This window comes from Callorhinchus milii, unplaced genomic scaffold, assembly GCF_018977255.1.
Source record: "Callorhinchus milii isolate IMCB2004 unplaced genomic scaffold, IMCB_Cmil_1.0 Scaffold4, whole genome shotgun sequence".
Lineage (NCBI taxonomy): Eukaryota > Metazoa > Chordata > Chondrichthyes > Chimaeriformes > Callorhinchidae > Callorhinchus > Callorhinchus milii.
This window is the reverse complement of record NW_024704745.1, coordinates 52,340,186-52,362,646: the sequence shown is the minus strand read 5'-3', so window position 1 is coordinate 52,362,646 and position 22,461 is coordinate 52,340,186. Positions and strand designations below refer to the sequence as shown.

The 22,461-nt window shown below is 39.5% G+C and overlaps 1 protein-coding gene and 1 non-coding gene across 2 annotated transcripts in view; one reads left to right on the top strand and one right to left on the bottom strand.

The window, feature by feature from the left end:
• Window positions 1–22,461, top strand: part of mao (monoamine oxidase) — a 77,343-nt gene that overhangs the window by 16,053 nt on the left and 38,829 nt on the right. Inside the window, exons 2-3 of the mRNA XM_007901666.2 lie at window positions 7,557–7,651; window positions 11,046–11,183. Coding sequence (XP_007899857.1) covers window positions 7,557–7,651; window positions 11,046–11,183 — 233 coding nt within the window. The remainder of the gene's footprint in view (window positions 1–7,556; window positions 7,652–11,045; window positions 11,184–22,461) is intronic.
• trnai-aau lies at window positions 20,800–20,872 on the bottom strand. The gene has a single exon. It is a non-coding gene; the product is annotated as a tRNA-Ile (tRNA).

The following is a 22,461-nucleotide window of genomic DNA, read 5'->3' as shown; positions in this document are numbered from 1 at the left end:
CAACAGCTTGCATTTATAGCATCCCTTCACCCTGGGTAGCGTCTCAAAGCATTTAAGGTGCTCAGAGCATCTTATTTACATGATCCTACTACAGAGCCTTATTTAGCTTCATACATGTACTGTTTTAACCATCATTATGTTGATGTATTAACATATAATTATAATACGTATTGTTATTATTGCTCACAAAATATAAGTCAATTCAGTTTACAGTATATTCTGTGAAGTGCTTTGAGACGTCTCAAAGACATGATAAGGCCCTATATCAAATGCAAGGATTATTATTATGTATTAGTGCTTATTATAAGTAGGAATAAACTAATGGCTCACGTGGAAAAAAACACCAACCCTGACTTGATTGGGCTGAATGGCTTGTTTCTGTGCTGTGTCATTCTGTGGGAGAAGTGAAAAAGAAATATTTTGTAAGAGATTCCATGTGGACACTGACTAAGTTTTCCGATTTCTGTGATCATTAGCAGCAAAACAATGGAGAGATTTTTCCGTGCCCAACTATAATGCCGGGGAGGGGGGGAAGAAATAATTTCCCCCCTCTTTCTGTCTCGGCATAATCATTCTACAGAGCGTTACTGCTTTCGATTATTGAGTTGGGCATTTGAATGCAACTAAAATAGGACACTGACTTAACTCAGTTGATATGCTGCAAACAGCACTGAAATGTTAGCTCCAGGAGTGAGAAAAACAAGTTAGGCATGCTTAGTAGCAAAATAGCAAAAAACTGATGGCAAAGTTGTTTGAAAGGGGAACACCTTTTTACTAGCACAAGGGTGCCAGGGTTCAGGTCTACAGCCAGTCTTTAGGAATGAATAGAAAATTGTTACGAAATAAATGATGAGTGGGTTGACTATTATCAGGACTGACACTCCTAAATGTGTGAAGTCCATATGAAGCTTTTAACATACTCTCATCATATACTTTCATCAAATACTCTCATCATACACTCTTGTGTGTAAGTGTGTAAAGTAAATAAGTAAAGTTTGTTTGGCAGTGGTAGTACTCTCACCTCTGAGTCACCTCCTAACCCCTACCGCCCTGTTCGCTCCCTCCGCTCAGCGGGCTTCGGCCTGCTTCACTTTCGACGCCTTGCTCGCCCCACTATTGGCGTGTGGGCCTTCCGCCACTCTGCACTCGCCCTCTGGAACGCCATCCTGCAGTCCCTCCGTCTCATCCCTCTCCATCGCCACCTTCAAGACCCCCTCAAGACCCTCCTATTCAACTGTGCTTTCGATCCCCCTGCTTCCTCGTCTGCTCTCCACCCTCCCCCACCCCAACCCCCAGCTCAGGTCAGTAACTCTTCTGTCCAGCGCCTTGGGACGTCCTCCTGACGTGAAAGGCACTATACAAATGTAATTTTGTTGTTGTTGTTGTTGTGACATCAGGACTTGAACTCACATAAGTCTATGCTAACCCTCCAAAGAGTGCTGGGGTGTGCTGCGTTGCTGGAAGTGCTGTCTTTCATATGAGATGTTAAACCAGGCGTGTTCAGGTAGTTGTTAAAGATCCCATGGCACTATTCAAAAAGAAAAGGGTGTTTCTCCTAGTGTGCTGGTCAACAATCCCCCAGAGAAAATTGGTCATTCACTTCATGGCTGTTTGTGGGACATTGATGTGCACAATTGCCACAAATACACAGTGACTCCATTTCACAGTAAATCGTATGAAGCGCCTTGGTACTTCTTGATGTGAAAGGTGTTGTATAAATGTAATTTGTTATTGTTAAGGCATCCTTCCGACATGATAAAGTGCTATACTAAATGCAAGGATTATAATTATTCATAACCAGATTCTGTACCACCACATCAAATCTGTTATGAAATGTTGTGGTTTTTGATTCTAGGAACATTGAAGCAACAATACAGTTTGACCAGTAGCAGGTATAATAATCCTTGCATGTAATGTAGTGGCTTATCACAAGGTCGAGATGTTCAAAACATTTCACGGGATTACCTGTAAAGTACAGTGATTGTGTATTTGTCGGTGAACTCTGCAGCTAATTGCCCACAAAGAAGCATGGAGTGAATGACTAATTAAAAATAGCATAGCCAACTGTCCTGTATTTTTCTTTCCTGCTTTATTTTTTTTGTTGGGGTGGGGTGGGGGTGAAGAGGGTTAAGGAGTCATTGGTCCCTATCACCATTTCCTTTAAAAAGGACATTTTTCACAGCCAGCAGGAGGTTAATATTCCCAATGTCCATCAAATTCCTCCTCCCTGCTCCACCATAGCAGAACCATGATGTTTATCACAGCTGGCTGGGTATAAGAAGATAATTTCATCAGGAAGTTCTTTTCACTAACCAGCCTCTGAGAAAGATTTAAACTCATCGTACCTATAAAAGCACTTTTAAATTGTACAGTAATTCAAATACAGTAATTGGGGGGGTGATGAAATGAGAAGATTACCAACACATCTTTGTGAAATGCTGCAATTGTTTTATATTCCAAGCATGCTGTGCACATTGACATTGTAAAACCTTGTCTACAAGCCACCAAGCTTCACAATTAGAATGATTCACAACTGTAATGGTAAAATTATCCGTTACGGAAAAAATGATTTGAGGTTTCTAAATCCATATTATCTACATGTAACTGTCTGATATAATATATTTAAAAAGACTGTGACCTTAATTTTCCCCTCTGTGTACAAATAAAATTGCTGTTTGAGTCTGTCTGGTGAAACTGTACGCTTGGATATGTAGCCAGTCTGCTACATTTACTCACAAAGAGTTTACAAAGAATGTACAGCATGAAAACAGGCCATTTAGTCCAACCAGTCTTTGCTGGTTTTTATACTTGACATGAGTCTTCACCCATTCCTTTACTGACTCCAATACCGTTCTAATGGTTTCTCATGCGAAGGTCTAGCTTCCTCTTAAAGGTATCCATACTGTCTGATTCAACCACAGCTTCAGCAGTGAGTTCCACAATCTCACTGCATGAGTACAGAAGTTCCTCTTAATTTCTCTTTTAGATCCTCGATCCCCTAGATGGGTGAGATGGTTGAATTCAGGTCTAACAGTTAGTTGCTTTTTGTGCTGTACTGTGTTCCCTGACCATATAGTACAAGCCAGTCTTAAACAGTGTACTGATAAGATACAAGTGGAGTCTTGTTGCTCAGTGGTTAGAGCACTCGCTTTGCAAGCGAGAGACCTGGGTTTGATTCCCGGCAGAGTGAAACCTTAGGCAAGTTTTCTTGCTCCAAACGCCTGATAATAATCCCTCAAAAAAAACAATAATAAATTGGTTATTTCAATCCATGACTGTTTGTGGGACACTGCTGTGCGCAATTGGCTGCTGCATTTCGCCCACAAATATACAGTCAATTCACTTTACAGTCTATTCTGTGAAGCGCTTTGAGACTCTAGAAGACGTGAAAAACCCTTTATCAAATGCAAGGATTGTTATTATTATTATTAAGTACCTTGTCTGTTCATGACAGTTTAAGCTGTGTATAAAAACATCTGGTTGAGGAGCAGGGGATTGTGACCAGTGGGCCAATTTTGGCAACCACTGGTCTAACACCTGACTTTACAACGAAGGTTTGTGGTCTGCACTCTGCACTCTGAATCTATTGGATTCCAGAAATGAAGAAAGCTTCTTGGTTGCAATAAAACGCAATTTAGTAATTCAGCCAAATACCTCGGCATTTGATTACATTATTATTGAAAATCCTTTATCATTCAGAAACACCAGAGATAAACAAGAAATGTAACAGATGTCTAGATTAAGTTTGTGAGCCTGCATTCAATGAAATTGGTCATTTTTTTATTTTTAAATCAAAATATTACATTGAATTCTCAGGTAGTGATAGACTCTTAAATAATCTTGACCTCCAGAAATGAAACACTTTGAAAGCAAGCTTCCTTTGCAATTTTGCCTCCAAGTGACGGCAGCTTGTTGCATGATCAATCCGTAACCATAGAAATGGCATCAGGATTTTCTGCTTGGGTTTATCCTGATCTAATAACAAGATCCAGCAAAAACATAAAACCTTATTTGCTGCAATATTTCAAGCTGTAAAATCTTCAAAGCGTGAATGATGTTTGTTATTCATGATGTGAAATGCACTCTCAGTTACCAGTATATAGTTTTGCCCACAAAATATACAGTCAATTCACTTTACAGTAAATGATGTGAAGTGTTTTGAGACTTCTCGAAGGTGTGATAAGGCGCTGTATCAAATACAAGGATTATTATTATTATAGGGTTTCTGATTTTCAGTTTTACCCGATTAAAACCCGCGAAAACACACCCAATACAAAAAATTAAATCAGTGTTTATCCAATAAACACCAGAAAAACACCAAAAAGAGTTACCTGTCCTGATCGCAACAACGCATGCCAAGTCTTGATCTCCCCCCCTGCTCTGCATGCACAGGCACGTCTGGTGATGTGTTTCTGAGAAGAGGGAGGATTGCACTTGTGTGGGAGTGCCTCTGTCCACTCCAGGTATGCAGATGAGCCTGGGGAGAAAGGCGCTCTCACGCGTACGCAGTGCCTCCCCTCTTATCACATACAAACTTGAGAGGGGAGTGGCACTGCGCATACACGAAGGTGCCTCGCTCCCCTCTGTGTGAGCAGATGCTTCTGAATCTTCTCATTACAAGTAAGTGAAAGGCCCGATATCAACATGGTACACTCCTCCAGATGCATAGTTTATGAATTTTGTGTTATTGTATATGTTCTGAAATATGACTGAACAATACATCTTGCTCAAAGGCTAATAAGTGGGTATTGGTGGAAATTGCCATTCCAATCCTGTACAGTTGTCATCAATCTATAAGCTGATATTGCCGAAATGTTCAATAGCTTCAAATAAAACTGTGATGTGTGCATAGTATTGTACAATACAATCAACTCAATACAGTCTTTAATTATTCTGACAACCAACTTTGCAAGATCTACTCATTTTTGTGCAGAAATCTTAACAAAAGCTGAAAATTCTATTTTAAGGTAATATCTGTTGGGGTTGTTCTGATGTGATGGAGCAAGATGGAGCAAAATTAAATTCTGAGAGTTTTGAAAAGAGTGAACAGAGGTGGACTATTTGCACCAAAAGCACCATAGTTTTGAAAAGCTCTATTAGATCCTGCCTTTAACCTTCTCTGCTGCAATTTCCCAAGTCCACATAACTCTAGCCACTTCTCATCACTGTAATATTATCCAACAATATGCAAACAGTATAACTGCTGGAAGTCAGAGTTTTTCGTATGAATGTCAGTAGATTGAATGGAATCCTGTGTTGCTTAAATATTTCTCCCCAGTGAATAAGTGGAGCAGCTTTTTTCAATCTAGAAATTGATGATATTATTTGAAACGAAAACAACTTGTATTTATATAGAGGGGAAGAGGATTACTCCTAGTTTCTTCTGGCTGACAATCCACCAAATTACTACCAATTGGTCATTCATCCAGTAACTGTGGCACTTTACGATGTTCAAAATGCCTGCATCAATCACCTTAAACAAAATATTGTTGATGTCTCCGAACTTGAAAGTAATTACTCTGAAGCGCCGAGATGTTTTGGCATTAAAAAGACACCCTAATAAATGCAATTTCTTGTTTCTTAATCCGCACATGGAAACCTGGAGAACTGCAGCACCAAAATCATGACACAAAGAGAGTTCTTATAGCCTTTGTAGGAAGACTTGAATACAATTGTGTAGTACAGTACTCTGCACTTATCATTGTGATTTTTGTATTCAGGAAACATAATGAATATATATTTTCATCAATAGTGTATTCTCTGATGACCTGTAGGCAGGTTCAAAATAATTGAAGCTCCCTGTCGTTAGAGGAATGAGCTATGAGCAAGGATTAGATAAGCAAGGAATTTTCAGCCTTAAAAAGAGGTGTTTCAGAGGAGGCAAGGGAGGGAGCGAGGCGGAGGGACTGTGGAATAGAGTTCTAATGGGTGGGGGCAGAGAGGCTGAAGGCCCAACCGCCAATGGCGGCGGATGTGGATCAGGCTGGAGCCTGCTGAGCGAAGGGAGCAGACAGGCACAGAGGTAGGAAGGAGGGCTTTGAAGGCGAAGACTTTGAACTCTATCCTCTGGGGGATCGGGAGCCAGTGGAGCTTGGCAGGGGTGGGGTTGATAGGGTCATGGAGCCTGGTGCAGGAGAGGACATGAGGACAAAATAAGTAATGTTATTCCGAGGCTAGAATTGTGATGTTTGGTTCAGAGAGAGAAAGAGAGAGAGCGTGTGCGCGAGCTTTACTGATCCTGATCATATCTGACCTGAGGGTGCTCTTTGCTGGCTTTTGTTCCCCAAAATAAGTAGAAATCTTTGGAACAAATTGCAAGCTAAGTTGGTAATGAAAACTGCAGGATCTGCCCTAGTTTTGCTTTATTTTATTAATGAAGAATGACATGGTCTTGTTCTATCAATCTAAGTGAATTTGTTGTAATTCCTGTCTGAGATATGACTTTGAACATGGGGTCGTATTGACAATGCAAAACCAGTTCTTTTCCAACCTTTTTGCTTTCTTTGATGTTTGGCTGAGTTGGATATTTACCTGGGAATTTGACTACCTTGAGGCTAAGGTGGGAAACTGGAGTGTTTGAAACCCACCTGTCTTCGACAATGCAACTTCAGCTTGTGGTTTGGTCACAAAACTGAGGGCTGTTGGACACTGTTGGTACATTGTTAATCAAGATTTGCACTACTCATGAAAAACGCATCCAAAACAAAAATTCTGATGTTCTGTATCGTATACTCTATGCTTTCATTTGAATTTTTGGGAGTTTCTTTGTGGTCTAACTTGCATTTTGAAATGAGATTTTTAGATAAAGAGAATCAAATAACATACAAATAAGTATTTGCACCACTTCTGCTGGTTGATGGAAATTCTAAGGAATCCCATTATAAAATAGTACTACAAAATATGCTGCAAATTCCTAAAATATCAAGAATAAAGATGGCTAAATTGGAGGCACTTGTACCCTGGCTTAGAAGGTGAGGGTTCAAAGCCTCACCTCAGAATTTTGAGCTCATAAATCCAAGGCTGACATTCAGTGTAGTGCTCCGGGGGAGTCCTGCAGTGTTGAAGGTGCCATCCTTTGGGTGAGACATTAAACTGAGGTCCAGTCTGCATTTTCATTATTTGCCATTATTTGCAAAGAGAAGAGAATTTCTCCCTTCTTCTCTCATAATGAACAATTCCCCAAATAAAATTGGTCATTGACTTCACAGCTATTTATGTGTTATTGAGGTGCACAAATTGTTTGCTGTGTTCAACAACAACATCTTGCATTTATATCGCACCCATCACATGGGGTAGGGTCTCAGAGCACAGTTCACGCACAAAAAAACAGTCACTACACTTTACAGCATACTCTGTGAAGCATTGTGAGATATCCTCCAGACGTGAAAGATGCAATATCAAATCCAAGGATTATTGTTATATTTGACTTTATGAACTGTTTTTATATCCATAGAATTCAAATGACTTGCAAAACAAATGCAATTCTTCAGTTTGAGGCAGGCAGGCCATTCTGCTACGTGGGAACATTGACATTTTGTGTTCTTTTCATCTCTTAGGTCTGTCGGCAGCCAAGCTGTTAGTAGAATCTGGCCAGAAAGTGGTGGTGCTGGAGGCCCGGGACAGGGTTGGAGGCAGGACGTACACAACAAGAGTAAGTCCTGTGGAGAAACACTGAACAAGGGTATGATCGCTGGCGTAGGATGGTAGTTTGTTTATCAAACCAACATTGCACAGTGTAATTTGTGTTTGCTTGTTGCTCTGCTGTTTAAATATTTAAAATAAATTTGAAATGACTACATGTGGAGTGTTGCTGGCCTGGAATAATAGCATAGAATAAAATCTGTTTGCTTAAAAGGCTCTGAACGTTCTGGGGTCTTCGACAGGCTTGTCTTACATAAGCTCTGCTGTGGACACAAAAATCCTTTCTAATTTGTGAGTTTTCCTGGCAAGCTGTTCCGCCCATGTCTTGAGTTAATGATGACAGCTTTCATAAATATTTACATTTCTCAGTGGCTGGGAAATGACATTGCAAGATGAGCAAAATANTTTTTTATAAAAGGTTTAACTCTTGGATGTTGCTGCTGCAGATATTTGGATTCTTATAAACCTTGCCTTACCCTCGAAACATGAGGAGTAGGAAATGTATAGAAACTGTGTTTGAATGTGTTTGAATATGCCTTCTGATAGTGAGATTTATTGTAGTCGAGTTAGGAAGACAAAGTCAGGGCTCCTTTAAAGGTGCAGTAAATAATTGATCAGCTCAGTGCAGGACTAGGTGAAACGTATCACAAGGTTGGAGATTAGATTCCTGCTTTGTGCTGCGTTAGCTGATCTGAACCAGGGCACCGGTCAGGTACAAGAATTGCCCTAATTGCCCCCAACCCCCTCCCTGGGTTAGAAAGGAGAAGAATCAGCCAGGGTTCCACCCTGTGCTTGTGTGGATTTTATGTGAAAATAGGATCAGATTTGTCCATGATGCATGGAGAATAATAATGCTACTGGCAACCATGAAACAATTCGCTAGCAAAAGTCAGTGTCTTCAGGAGAAGGTGCAGATATTTGCTTGAGCTCCAGAGGCCCAAAATTCAACCTAGTCTTAGCCTGTGAAACTGGATTATATCTCAAAATTAAAGATTGACCAGAATTGTGGAAAATCTTTTGCATTCAGTCTCAATGGGGAAGCTGGCTTCCCTTTAAGATCTGCTTCAAAATCAAGACTGAAACTAAGTACAGTATTTTCACAATTCTGCACAATCTTAAATTTTAAGGCTAAATATTCTACAGATTTAAGACAAGGAGAATTTAAGGCCACTGGTGACCAACATGTTCGCCCACAAATACAGTCAATTCACTTTACAGTGTGTTCTGTGAAGCGCTTTGGGACGTCCTCCCGACGTGAAAAGCGCTATATCAAATGCAAGGATTATTATTATTATTATTACAAACAATTTTCTACATTAAAATCACTAGCAGTATGTTCTGTGAAACACTCAACGACGTGATAAGGCCCTGTATTAAATGCAAGGGTTATTATTATTATTTGTGAAACTGCCGGGTCCAATTTAGACAGATGTAGGATTTACACCAATTCAATGGTTTAATTGGCTTTGGAACTTGCTGGCATTCAGAACTTGGTGATTCAATGCTGGTTCAGAGAACAACTGCTTAATTCATGCTGTTAAAAGTGATAACAGGTTTCAGATTGCCGCTTGCCCAATAGCTGCATAAAGTGGCTCTTGGGCAAAATTATTTGAAAACTGTTAGAGTGAGTAGGGATGGGGGTGGTGATGTGGTATGGCAGTAGTCGACTAAGATGTCTTCAGGAGCAATTAGATCCCACAATGTGACTATTATCACCAGTGATAATTATCCCACTGCACACCGGATTTTAATCCCAGTCTCTCAAAGGCCTACCGAAAACCCTAGCAACAAAGGTTGCTTTACTTTCAAGTCCCTTCTTCTTTTCTACAGCCACTTGCTGCAGAGGAAATAAAATCTCTGTGCTGTTCTGTTCTTAAACCCAATTTGAGCCTCAGATAATGCAGAAATCTCTTGTCTTTGTTTAGCCATCCCATGCCAGGACAACTTCACAAACACTTTTCCCACGTTGCTGATTAGATTAATCCTCCTGCAATCCTATTTATCTTTTTTCTTCTAAATTGGGGATTAGTCATTATAGTACCAGTCTTATGAAAATCTTTCTTGCTGCTGTATGCTAATGTGTACCATCAATGGCAGAGTTTACCTCCTCCTGCTTTTATGAGTGCCTAACTTATGATAAAGTTGAAAAGTGTCTTTTTTTAATTGCTCATGGAAGTAGTTTTACTTGTTTCTTCTCTGTGCCTGTCTTTTTTTAACAAGATATTTATTTTATGCATTTGAGATTAATCCTTCTCCGTTGCCAATCCCTTCTGGAAATCTGCAATCTAAAGCTCTGTAGAATGGAACACAAAGCTACAGAGTTCAGTGGTCAACTGGTACCTATTCAGATCTGATGCATGAAGTTCCTTACATTAAAGCGCACACGTTATGTGACACATTTTCCTTTTGGGGGGGGTTTGTAAAAAAATTGTTCTGAAGGATCCATTAAATGATAAAGTAATTTATTGCTCATTGGTTTGGGTCATTCATTCCTTTCAGAGAATATAATTGCTCATGCAGTGTGCAGAGCTTTCAGTATCCTAAATACATTGTTCAACTTTGGGATAATCTTTTGCGAAAAGACGATTGGCTTTATATCTCATTTTTATCACACTTTACTGTGACAAACATTATTGCTCCATATGTGCAATTAAAAAGAAGAGTTACTCTGGGGAGAAAGTGGAACAAATTGGCAGTCACGTAACAGTTTGGCAAGGTTTAGTGTTGAATTTCAATGACTGTATTAGTGGATTTAACGGACACATTTGCAAACTGCCTCAAAATGACTGAGAAAGCCTTTTTAGATGTGGCGGATGTCAGTATCATTTCCAGGGATTAGTGAGCAGCGAGTGTCCCTATATGAATTGAGTGTACAATCCATTCCAAATAAATGGAAATTTCTATGCAAATGTAAAACTCTCAGCATTTTGTCTGGACACTCTTCGGCAAATTCGTAGGTATTCCTTGTCAAACTCCATTGGCTGCCCACAGAGCAGATCAATTTCAAGATCCTCACTCTTGTATTTAAATCCCTTCACGCGCTGGCACCCCCCTATCTCTCCAACCTGCTCTCTCCCTACACTAGTACCTGCTGCCTCCCCTCGACTGGCTCCAGCCTCTTACTTGTCCCCTGGCCTCTCTGCCCCACCGTCGGAGGACATGCTTTCAGCCATTACACCTTGAAGTTGTAGAACTCTCTCCCTCAGTCCCTTCACCTTGCCCACTCTCTCCCCATTTTCAAGTCTCGCTTGAAGACCTCTTTCTTCGACCATACCTATGGTCATCTTCCTTCTGGTGCTTTTTGAGTATTTTTGTGTTAATCCTGTAAACTGGGGTAACAACCCAGGGACATTCATTGTATGTTCCTCAATGTTTTGAACACATTATTTGTTATCTTTCATCAGAATCAAAACGTGAAGTATGTGGACCTGGGTGGAGCCTACGTGGGTCCCACTCAAAACCGAATCCTACGAATATCAAAGGAGCTGGGGCTGGAAACCTACAAAGTGAATGAAGTTGAGCACCTGGTTTACTATGTAAAGGTAAGAGCTTATTGTCCAGGCATTACTGGACTTGTAGGAGCAGATCAGTCACTGGGTCACTTAGTTCATGTTATATCTGCAAGGCAAAGCCATAAGGAGTTGGATAGTCCTAGCCGGGCAAATAGCACAAAACTTGCCTGTCAGTGCTCAAAATGGTCAGCTGCTCAGTTTTAGCTGGTTAAAATCAACTTCATCAGCACCACATCACACGCTTTAGAGTCTCCACACCGTGGCTCTTGCCAACCTACAGGTATTATCAGGATTAAGTGAGCAGAGTGCATCTCTCTGGGGATATAGTACTCACTCTGTGAACAAATGAGTATTTCTCATGCGTGAGTGGAACTCTCAACAATTTGGTTTGGATACTCTTAAAATACGGTGGTGGATTTCTGTGTGTGGCAGGTTGACCAACAAAATGTAACAAGAAGAGGTAGAATATTCTCTTGAGTGTTAAAATGAAGTAATGATCCTTTTAAGAGCAGCCAGGAGGATCTATCATTGGATAGATCATGTAGTGATGTGCCCAGGATGATTCTCATAGGAACCTGCCAGACATTACCTTGTGCCCTTTTGTAAGACTCGGATAGTTCCTAGGTATTGAAGTCAATAGCAGTGGCTTTATTTGGCCTGATAAAATCACAGAACAGATGGACAGAAATTGTTTTGTAGCATCCTACATTTAAGACTCAGTTTATTTCCAAATAGAGAAGAACCTTGCCAGACTTGTTTAACTCTCACATAGGGTGGTGCAGACAGTGCCTGTGCCACACACACTCCCTGCTGAGAGGTGGCTCGGGCAGCAGACTTACTTTGGCCATTGTCATTTCAACACAGTAATTGAGAGGTGTGCAAAAGTGGTCAGAGGGATTTTCTTTATTACCTATAACAACAACAACAACAAAATTACATTTATAGAGAGCCTTTCATGTCGGGAGGACGTCCCAAGGTGCTGGGACCTTGAACTAGAACCTTTTACCTGGAACTCTCCCTACTATTCTGATCAACATTTAAATAATAATAAATAATAGTCTGTAATAGTGTCCACCACTGGCATAACGAACAGCAGTACTGATATAATGCAGGGTTGCTTTTAAATTATTTTTGAAATGCAGAATTAAATGTTGCGTTCAAGATTAGAGATCAGCACACCTATGTGATGTTTTTATATGCGGCGAAGACTTGTTCTCAATATGAAAACAGTAGGTTTGCTTCATGCCGTTAAAAGCTTTTTTCCATTTAATTCAATAACCTGAAAGCTGGCTCAGCTGAAGCCCTTCTTATCAATGCTTTCTTGTCCCTTCTTCTCATGGTTACCATGGAGATGAAATCAATCAAAAGGCTATTAGGACTGGATATGTTGCAAGGCTTTTGTGGCTCAGAATGTTTTTCGCTGGCTATTCCTGTTGATTCTTACAGCACTTACAGATCTGTCAGTGTTCAAACCCGCCAGTGTTTTGCCACTGGTTGTTTCTGCTGCGCTGCAGGAGGTTTGCATCCTGAAACTTGCAGAATTAGAGCAATAATTGTTTCAGCTGATGTACTAATTCTGAACAAAATTCCATCTTAATTCCACCCCCACCCAATTGAAAATGGCAGCTTAATATTACTGCATCCCCATTTTTCTACCTTTGTCCTGATCATTCTTTCAAATCCATTCCTTGAATTAGTAAACTTTTATTGAACAAAATGTGCTTTATTACATATGTAAAAATGGACATTGTACACACCAATTCAGCTGGAATGTCTGGATTCTCATATGAAAAAAAATGCTTTAATTGTAGCCTTTGAATCTTTCGTGGTTGCCCTTTTGATGTTTCATTGCGCATTTCTTGAATCAAATTGAAGTTGCCAATTAATATTAAATGCCTTTAGCCTGAATTATGTGAAGCTACTGTGAATATGTGAATCATGCAAATGCACGAAATGAACTTGCATGTCTGACAAGGCATCGGTGGAATTCACAGCGGTCTAATTTGCAATATTTGCAAAGGGATTGGTGAAACGAGGATTCTGTAGGTTTCTGGCTGTGTGTTAGGCTGATCCTCTGGAATGCTGCACAGATATAATTGACAACCAGTGCCCAGGGCATCCTACAGTCTGGCTTCTTAAAGGTCAAAACTGAGATTGGTGTCCAAGTCAGTCTCGGTTACAAAGTCTGTCAAGGAAGTGTTCGGATTCCTGAAGGATACACTATTTTCTATTTAAAATACTTCAGTGACTCATGCAAATTAGATGCCACTTTATGGTGCTAGTATTTTCAGTTTAATATAAAAAATATCAAACTGTTTGGGAAAAGTTCATTTCTCTGCTACCAAATTGGCTCAGTTCTCTGTGGGCGTGAAACACCACAGGCTGAGTGAGTGTTATTCTCTGCTTATTAGTATGTTTAATGACCTTTGTCAGTGTGGGATTAGACTGGGAAATCCCACTAAAGGTTGATGAATTAACTGACCAGCAGAGACTATTGCCGCCAGTAATCGCACGTCACTCCTGTACCTTTTCCTAAAGAGCAGAGTCTGTGCACCATGAGGTGGTGCATACCATGTAAACTGAAAACTTCCAGTAACAAGAATGAATTGTTTCTCTCTGTTCAATAGGCACGTTAAAGACTCACCACAACAACTTGCATTTACATAGTGCCCTTCACGCCGGGTAGCATCTCGGAGCACTTCACTATGGCGGAGTCTGACCCCAAACCAGGGGGAGAGGGAGGGGGTAGGTGACCATAAGCACAATCAAAAAGAAGGTCTTTAGGCGGGATTTGGAAGTGGGCAGGAAGGGTGCAAGGAGAAGGTGTTCTTCAAAAAAGGTCATTAAAAGCACAAGTTAAGGTATTTTGTTTGTGAGCTCTTGGAGGAGAACTTCAAACTGGAAGCGATGAGGCCCTGGCTGGGTCAGCATGACCATGACTGGCAAAGGCATCAGAGGCTCCTAGTGTGGTGAAAGCTCTGCGGCTGTGCAGAAAGCACGTTGTCTTGTGGGGAAAATCCTGGAAGGGATGGAAGCTGATGAAGTATAATTTTTCAAAGAGCAATAAGAGGTCGAATAGGAAACACCTCTTGCAAACTGACGGTAACAATGTGGAGAAGCCACATGGCCAATGGCCAATGGCCAAACAGAAAATGTTTCAAGGTCATGGTGGGCGAGTTTTATTAACCCAGGTCCTTCCCATCTGGCCTTGCTGTTAACAACTTAAAAAACACCAGTGGTTGAGCTGGTTGCATTGCAGTTTAACTCCAGAGCAGATTTCAGAGCTTACAGACAGCTGAAGTATCCCATTGACATAAAATATCAATTGTTTTTAATTAAAGATTTATAGAAGGAATTGCACTAATAAATTTAAATTTATTGACCTTTTAAATTTTAAACAAAGAAGAATGTGTAATGAACTGGATTTGTATTCGTTATTTCAAGCTGGTTAAAATATTAAGAAGATAAACCTGGTTATTATGTAAAGATGTCACAATATCTCTGCAGCTGTGAAGAAGCTATCAGTGTTACTGCGCTATACAAATGTAATGTGCTGCTGGTGCTAAACTGACTGCCAGCCACTTGGGCCTTTCAGTAATAGTTCAGGGAAAAAAAGTTTCCTTTATTATTTGGGTTCAGTCATTTACACAGTTCAAATAATCAGCAGCTATCCCTCCTCTTGTAATTAGTAATTATTTTGAGACCTGTATGAATAGATTGATAAAAAATTCCTTACTCTGTCTGAAACATTTAAGGATTTAGATCCCTTAGCTGCACATAATCAGCTTGGAGTGTTGATCCTCTGAGTAGCAAGCACTTGATGCTATTTCCAGCAAGCTTAGCACTTATTTTAAGATGACTGGCCCACTGACAAGCAATAAAAATGACATGTTGCAATGACCTTAACGCAGCAAAAACAATGGTATTTATTTAGCGCGCTGCACTTGGTCACATAAATAACAGCAAAATAATTTCAGCCGACCACAAGCCTGGACCATTCTCTCCCAGATACTGTGGATGTCTTTGAATCTAGAGTGTTACCTTCTGCTCTCTTGGAGGTGGACTTTGACATGGTTAGCACAATTGAGGAGTCTTGGAGATACCTGTCCCATTAATAAAACAATGTTTTTTGTGTGGGACATTGCTCTATTCAAATTGGTGGCTGTATTGACCTACAAATATACAGTCACTACACTTGTAACACGTAAAGCGTTTTCAGACATCCTCCTAGTGTGAAAGGCAGCCTATCAAATGGAAGAATTATTATTACTGTTAAAACAATCCGAGGGGTTATTGGCCTCTTGTCAGCAAATTTACTGATCTTTTTCTGTGAGCAAATATTCTCTGCTTGTCAGTAAAGGTAGAATCAAATTGAATGGCTCTTATTGACGTTAATACCAGTCCAGCTTACATGTTAACACTCTATAAGGACAATGAACCACTTTCAGCCATACACCCGGTACACCAGTCCTCCTAGAGGCACATAGTCAACCTTTGTTGCAATTGTCTTTGCAATATATTTTGTTTTTTCCCTTCAGCTATTTACATGTACTTTGCAACATGAAATCACATTTCGATGAGAACCTTGGGAACCATTTGGTGCTGTGCACCACATCACTCGATTAGCTAAAAGGAACATAACAATTTGCAATGTTAAATACATAATGAAGATAGCAGCAGCACAGAGGTTGCTTGTGGTTTCTGTTTGCACTTTCAGTTTATGGGTGTGTCACTCATTTTCCCCACACTGATCGAAAGATTGGATCATTGGAAAGGAAGAAAAAAACTTGTACAGCCCTCACCCCGAAGAAACATTGGACAACTTGCTGGGGCCTTGAAATCCCAGTTTGTTTTAGTTTTAGCTTGTCAAAAAATTTATCAAAAACACTTTGTCAAAAACAGTCATTTTTAATAAAATTCTGAAACATCTATATTAATTTGGGAAATTTAGAATTTTTGCAGAATTCTGTATATTCTTAAAATTAATTTTAGACAAAATGTATTTAATGGCTAGTGTCTAGGTGAAATTTTGGTCTTCATAAGGAGAGTTAGCCTGATTACTGTTACACACTTAGTACAGGAGGATCAGGAGACACTCAACCACATGGGGAAACATTAAGAGGGAATGGTAAAGCACCCATTGATATGACATTAAATTTTCCTGCATGAAAACCATATTAGCCAGAGACTGAAAAGGGCTCTGCTCAAGGCAATTCATTGTGCCTGCACACTCCAATAATCCCCATTGAATCCTTGTTTGCTTTGTAATGTTCTAAAAGATCTGCCTGCATGAAGGGCCATATATAACATTCATAAAACTTAAGAATGGTCAAAAGAGAACTTTTGTTGGGCTATTTCTTGAGCAGAGACCAATTTGGTTGGTACTGCAGCAGGGATTGTTGATACAGTAAAACTTGAATAATTTTCATCTTTATAAACAAAAACAGAAGCGGTTGGGAACACTCAGCAGGTCAGGCAGCATCTATGGAGAAAGGAAAGTGAGTCAACGTTTTGGGTCCACGACCCTTCATCAGAACACATGGACCCAAAACGTTAACTCACTTTCTTTTCTAAATTATAAATTGTCTAATTGCCTAAATTGTACATTCGCCCGAGTCCCATTCAGTTTCCTACCAAAACCACTTAGTTTTTTTGCACTAGTCCTATTAATCACCTCCTAACTCTTATAGCCGCTCCCCAATCCTCCATTACTCCTCACTTACCAGCTGATTTGAATCGTGGGAAATGACGACCTGACCCGTCAGCACATGGGCACTTACTGGCCGCTTCATGGGAAACGTAGTCTTGATCCGTCAACACATGTGCAGAAGGACTTCATGATTCAATGCGATTCTAACAGTTGCTGGTATGTGTGCATACAGCATGGGTCTAGATAAATTGAATTGTGGGAAATGTAGTCTTGACACATCACCAAAAGCGCACTTACCAGCTGGAGTGACTTAAGTTCTGCGTGTGCATTTACCAGCTGCAGTGACTAAGTTACGCATGCGCACTTACCAGCTGCATTATATTACGCATGCGCAGTGTAGATTATTGATTAAATAACATTTTCTACTACTAATACAATTCGCCTGCAACTTGGACTTCATATAATTCATATTAAACGATATTGTCCTGACTGCTATGGTTTTACTATACTGCAATTACAGCGTCCATTCAGTGCCTCTATTTTCACATCAAATAGAAGCAAAAGAGCATTGTACATAAAGCACAAAGCAATCCATCCAGGAAGGGGAGAAACACATTTCTTACTTTCCTGTGAATTTCACTGGTTCAGTCCAGTCAGACACTGGATAAATTCCAAATACACCATGGAAACTGCTGTTCAGCATTTGCTATTTTAATTGACCTTTCAGCTTTCAGTTGCCTCAGTACGATCCAAAATAAACATCAAAGTTCCCTTTTGATTCCTGTTGGAAATATCTTCAGCATCGCGTCTGACTAAAACTTTCATAGTAAATAGAAAATGACAATAACTGTGCAAAACATTATTGATGTGATATTTAGCATGACCTTTCTTTTTGCTACTTTTGGTACTAACAATCATTTTGCTTCATCTTATAAAAGGTTGCAAAGTATCTGGGTTTGACTTTGACCTTCTCAAGTGCTAATGCATTGTGTCACCTTGAGCAATGCTTTAAATTTCAGTCCAGTCCTCTCCTACTTAACCCCTGAGAAATCCCATCACACAGTTCCCTGCTGTAAGCTGATCATCTCAAGGAGTTGTGATTGAGAGTCAAGTTGAAAAGGTGGTTAGTTCAAGATCCATTGCTGAATTGCTTGGGTTGGGTGGATTCATCAGTTGTAAGATGGAGTACCCAGTGGACACGAGGTGTTCCTTTTTTGGAAGAGGAGAGCTTACCTTGACCAATCCCTTCTGCTTGAATGTTTTCCCATGGCCTGGTAGATAATGGCATTATATCATTACCATGGAGACAATTCCTCTCCATCCTCAAGGGATGGCTTTTTTTTTCTTTCCTTAACTGTGATGACCAGTATTGTCTCAGGATCACAGATTCTGTTTTCTCAATACTGGCAGTAATAGAGAGCTGCACTTAGTGAGGAAGACAAAATGAGATGTGCAAGAGAAGATCACACATCCTCCAACTTCAGAAGCTAAATGGACATTGACATTGTCATTGTTATTTCTGTCAGGTTTTTTAACAGGACATTTTGCTAGGTTTGTAAACACATCTCCACAAAGCCAAAGGCGAGCTGACAAGTGTGTTATTGGTTTTATGTGCTTGATAGAGAAACATCTTAAAAATATGAATTATACTACACACACAGTAAATTACACAGAATAAATGCAGTGCTCACAATAATAATCCTTGCATTTGATATAATGCCTTATCACATCTTCGAGATGTCTCAAAGCGCTTCACAGAATATACTTTAAAGTGAATAGCCTGTAGAATTTGTAGGCAACACATGGCAGACAATTGCCTTTAGCAGTGTCCCACAAACAGTGGTGGATTGAGTGACCAAATTATTTTCTTTTTTTGAAGGGACAATATCAGGCTTGGCAGAATTTTGTATCCCCTTTTATTTTACAGGGGTCACAACAATAATTTACATTTCTAAAGCATCTTTTACCAAAAAAAACCCTTAAGCATTTTACTGAATAGCACTAATTAAAAATGAAGTGCATGTTATGTCGGCAAACAAGACAGCTAATTTGCACCGGCAGCCTTCCATAAAAGGGGCCTATAAACCAATCCACAAAAATAACAGTGTGTTTTAATGGGATTGTACTTAGCCTCAAACTGATTTTCAGACAATTATTGCACCACTATTTCTCTTGCTCCAGTGCAGTGGAACATCCCCACAACACAAAGCAGTCAAATGTCACTGCACTAAGGGCCAATGTTCCTCTTGATGTGTCTATTGTGTAAAGTGGTTATCAGTGTTGGCTGGCTCTGGAATTAACTTAACCAAAAATACCAAGCAAGCCACCATGTGTAAACAATGTGTAAATAAATGTACCCAGAGGGAATTGCAGATGCCTTTAATTATGTGAATAACAAGCAATGAAAAATATTTAAAGGATTCAATTGTGTAATTGAAACTTTCCCAGTTTCCGTTTCTGTCTGGCTCAGCTTCGCTCTGGAAAGTCTCTTTACCAAGTGAGCCATCAGGTGAGCCAAGGAGCATTTAAGCACTGCCTTATGATTATAATTTACGAGTCAATTCACTTTACAGTATATTCTGTGAAGCGCTTTGAGATGTCTAGAAGACATGATAAGGGCTATATCAAATGCAAGGATTATTATTTTTTTAAGTACCTACATTCCAGTTGCATTCCGTTGGGATGCGACTTTCTGTTTTTTAATCCTGGCATTGTGCATTGTTGCAATTAATTTGATTTCCTAGAGAGTATTGGTCTTGTATTTATTTTGTTGTCATGATTTCCTTGATACACATGGACCTGCAGCAGATTCCCTTTCAAAAAAGTCACGCCAAATAACACATCAATAATGTTTCCATAGTTCTTGTCAGAATTACAACACTGGAAAGATTGAGATTGGTACTCAAACATGTGGACCCATTTGACTCAATTGACGTAGAATTGGGGGCAATATTGTGTCTGATTTTGAAACTCAGTAAAAAGCTGTCCACATGGTTGGATTGAAAGCTAAATTTATTCTGAAACTATATGATGGAAGTGGGTTTGCTTGCTTTGTGCCTTGTGATGACAATAAAGTCTACCCTTCTACCTGGGTTTCAGAAGTTGTCTATAAAGCGACCTGATCCAGTGCTTATAACAATTCATATTATAATATTGTTGTACTGGAATCCAAAACACTTTACTTAAACACCCCAGAAATCGTCAAAATAATGATGGAAGAATTTTGTTGGGAACAATCTGTGGTTGGTATTGTGCAAATAGTGCAAAATTAAAGTCCTGAATTATCTCTATGTATTTCATTAATAAGTAAAGAAAATTAGTCACTGAATATGGGAGAGGAGAAACACCCCCAGCCTGTCCTCCTAACGTGTAAGGCGCTATATAAATATAATTTGTTGTTGTTGTTTGAACACATGCACATCACATAAACCAAGGGTCAACATTTATCTGTGAAATTTGAATTCATGCAAACCTAAACTCTCCAGCCTCTACATGCTATATGACTTGGCAGCAATTCAGGTTTTATTTCAGTTGAGGTAGAATGTATTTTGAACTGCTGTAGATGCAATCTAAATGCAGTTAAACATTAACATTATTTCTAGTGGTAGAGACAGGAAGGCAAACATATTGTGAATTTGATTTCCAGCAAAGTCTACATCATGCAATATTTGTCAAGAGGTATTCCTTTGTGTATTTAATAGTATTAATAATTTTTGCAATTGGTATAGCACCTTATCGCATCAGAAGGATGTCTCAAAGCACTTCACAGGATTAACTGTTAAATTAAGTGACTGTATTTGTAGGCAAATGTGGCAGCCAATTGCGCACAGCAATGTCCCACAAATAGTTGTGGATCTCGACCAAATTATTATTTATATTTGTTTTGGAACGGATTGTTATCCCCCAAAAAGCGATCTGTCAATTGAATAACAACCGGGTTCCTACTTACTGCTAGGTAAACAGAGGCGTGTGGAATAAGGAAACTTGTCCAACATTTCGCCCCACTGGGAATCAAACCCAGGTCCTCTCTCTTATTAGGCGAGTGCTCTAACCGCTGAGCTACAGGACTCCAATTCAGTCAGGTCCTGAAAATTGCTGTGCAGTAATTTTGGGTTGAAATTTCTCATAGTTTTAGCCTTAGGATCATATTCTTAAAAATTTAAGATCGAGCTGAATTTTGGAAAAATCTTAAATTCTAAAAGTTTTAATTTTGAAGGTTTTTTTCCGCCCACAATACCCAAAATAAAAAAAACACAGGATAATCAGTTTTTAAGAATTTTCCAAAATTTCTGCACGTTCTTGAATTTTAAACCAAAGGTCTTCAATCTCAGTCAATTTACTTTGCAGTGTAATCTGTGAAGCACTTTGAGACTTCTCGAAGACGTGATAAGACGCTATATCAAATGCAAGGATTATTATTATTAAGAGCATGAGGCTTTCGAACCTTGGGTTTAGAGTCCAGTGTCAGGATAGATACTGATCTGTGCTCTACTATAAGAATTGTAAACATCAGCACAATGACTGTCTTTCAGTGAGATTGGATTTAGTGAGTCTCCACTGGACTAGCATGCAAAAAAAAAAATATCACTGAATATGACTAAGTGGGACTCTAAATAGAATGTGAGTAATCACATGGGAATCACATGGTTCTAACTAAATTCATAAGTTCATGAAGGCAGGTGGTGGCAATTCAAGAGTTCTGAAGGAAAGTATTTGATTATAACTTAATGCATGATTATATCCAATTAAAGTAATTTATTTTTTGATGTAACTTTTAAATTTGTGAAGTGTGGCAATATGTACTATCAGCAATGAATGAGACAATTTCATCTGGATTTGAGCTCATAGTCTAGGCTGATACTCCAGTGCAGGCCTGAGGGAGGGCTGCATTATTGGAAGTGCCATCCTTGGAATGAGCCATTAAAATTAATGCTTAAAATGAATGACACTAATCAAAAAGAGAAGGCAGTTTCTCCAAATGTCCCAGCCATCAATTCACCAGATAAATTAGCTATTCATCTCATGGCAGTTTCAAGGATCTGTTTAATGTGCATACATTGATTTATATAATTTATATATAAAGAATTTGAGCTCGCATACATTCTAACATAAATATGGATCAAGAAAGAATCTCAAAACCGGGATAAATTTCTATTATAATTTGAAAAAAAATGATTGGATCGGTGCTAATTGACCACCATGCTTGTCTAGCAATGATTACACTTAACAATAATTCCCTGTGAAAGCTTTGACACATTTTTATATTATAGGCAAAATGTTTGCCTGCAAAACCTATAGTCACTGTGAAGTCCTTTGAGACGTTCTCTAGACATGAAAGATGCTATATAGTAGCATTTGAAGACCTTATTTTTCACCATTCAAATGCATATTCTACAAGAAGTAGGAAGCAGTGGTAAGCTATGCGGGTTTAGCTGGTTGAACTCCCGCAGTACCCCAACGCACACTCTGGGGTCCCCAAGCCTTGGCTCTTGCCAACCTACTCCTAATACTCTCAGGAATTAGGTCAGCAGGAAGCATCCCTCCAGGGAGAGAGTGCACATTCCATTCCAACAATCTATCTCTGGGATTTTCGTGTGTAGGTGGGTTACATGGAAATCTCATCTTGGTTTGGATATTCTTAAGCCTGGTGATGGGTTT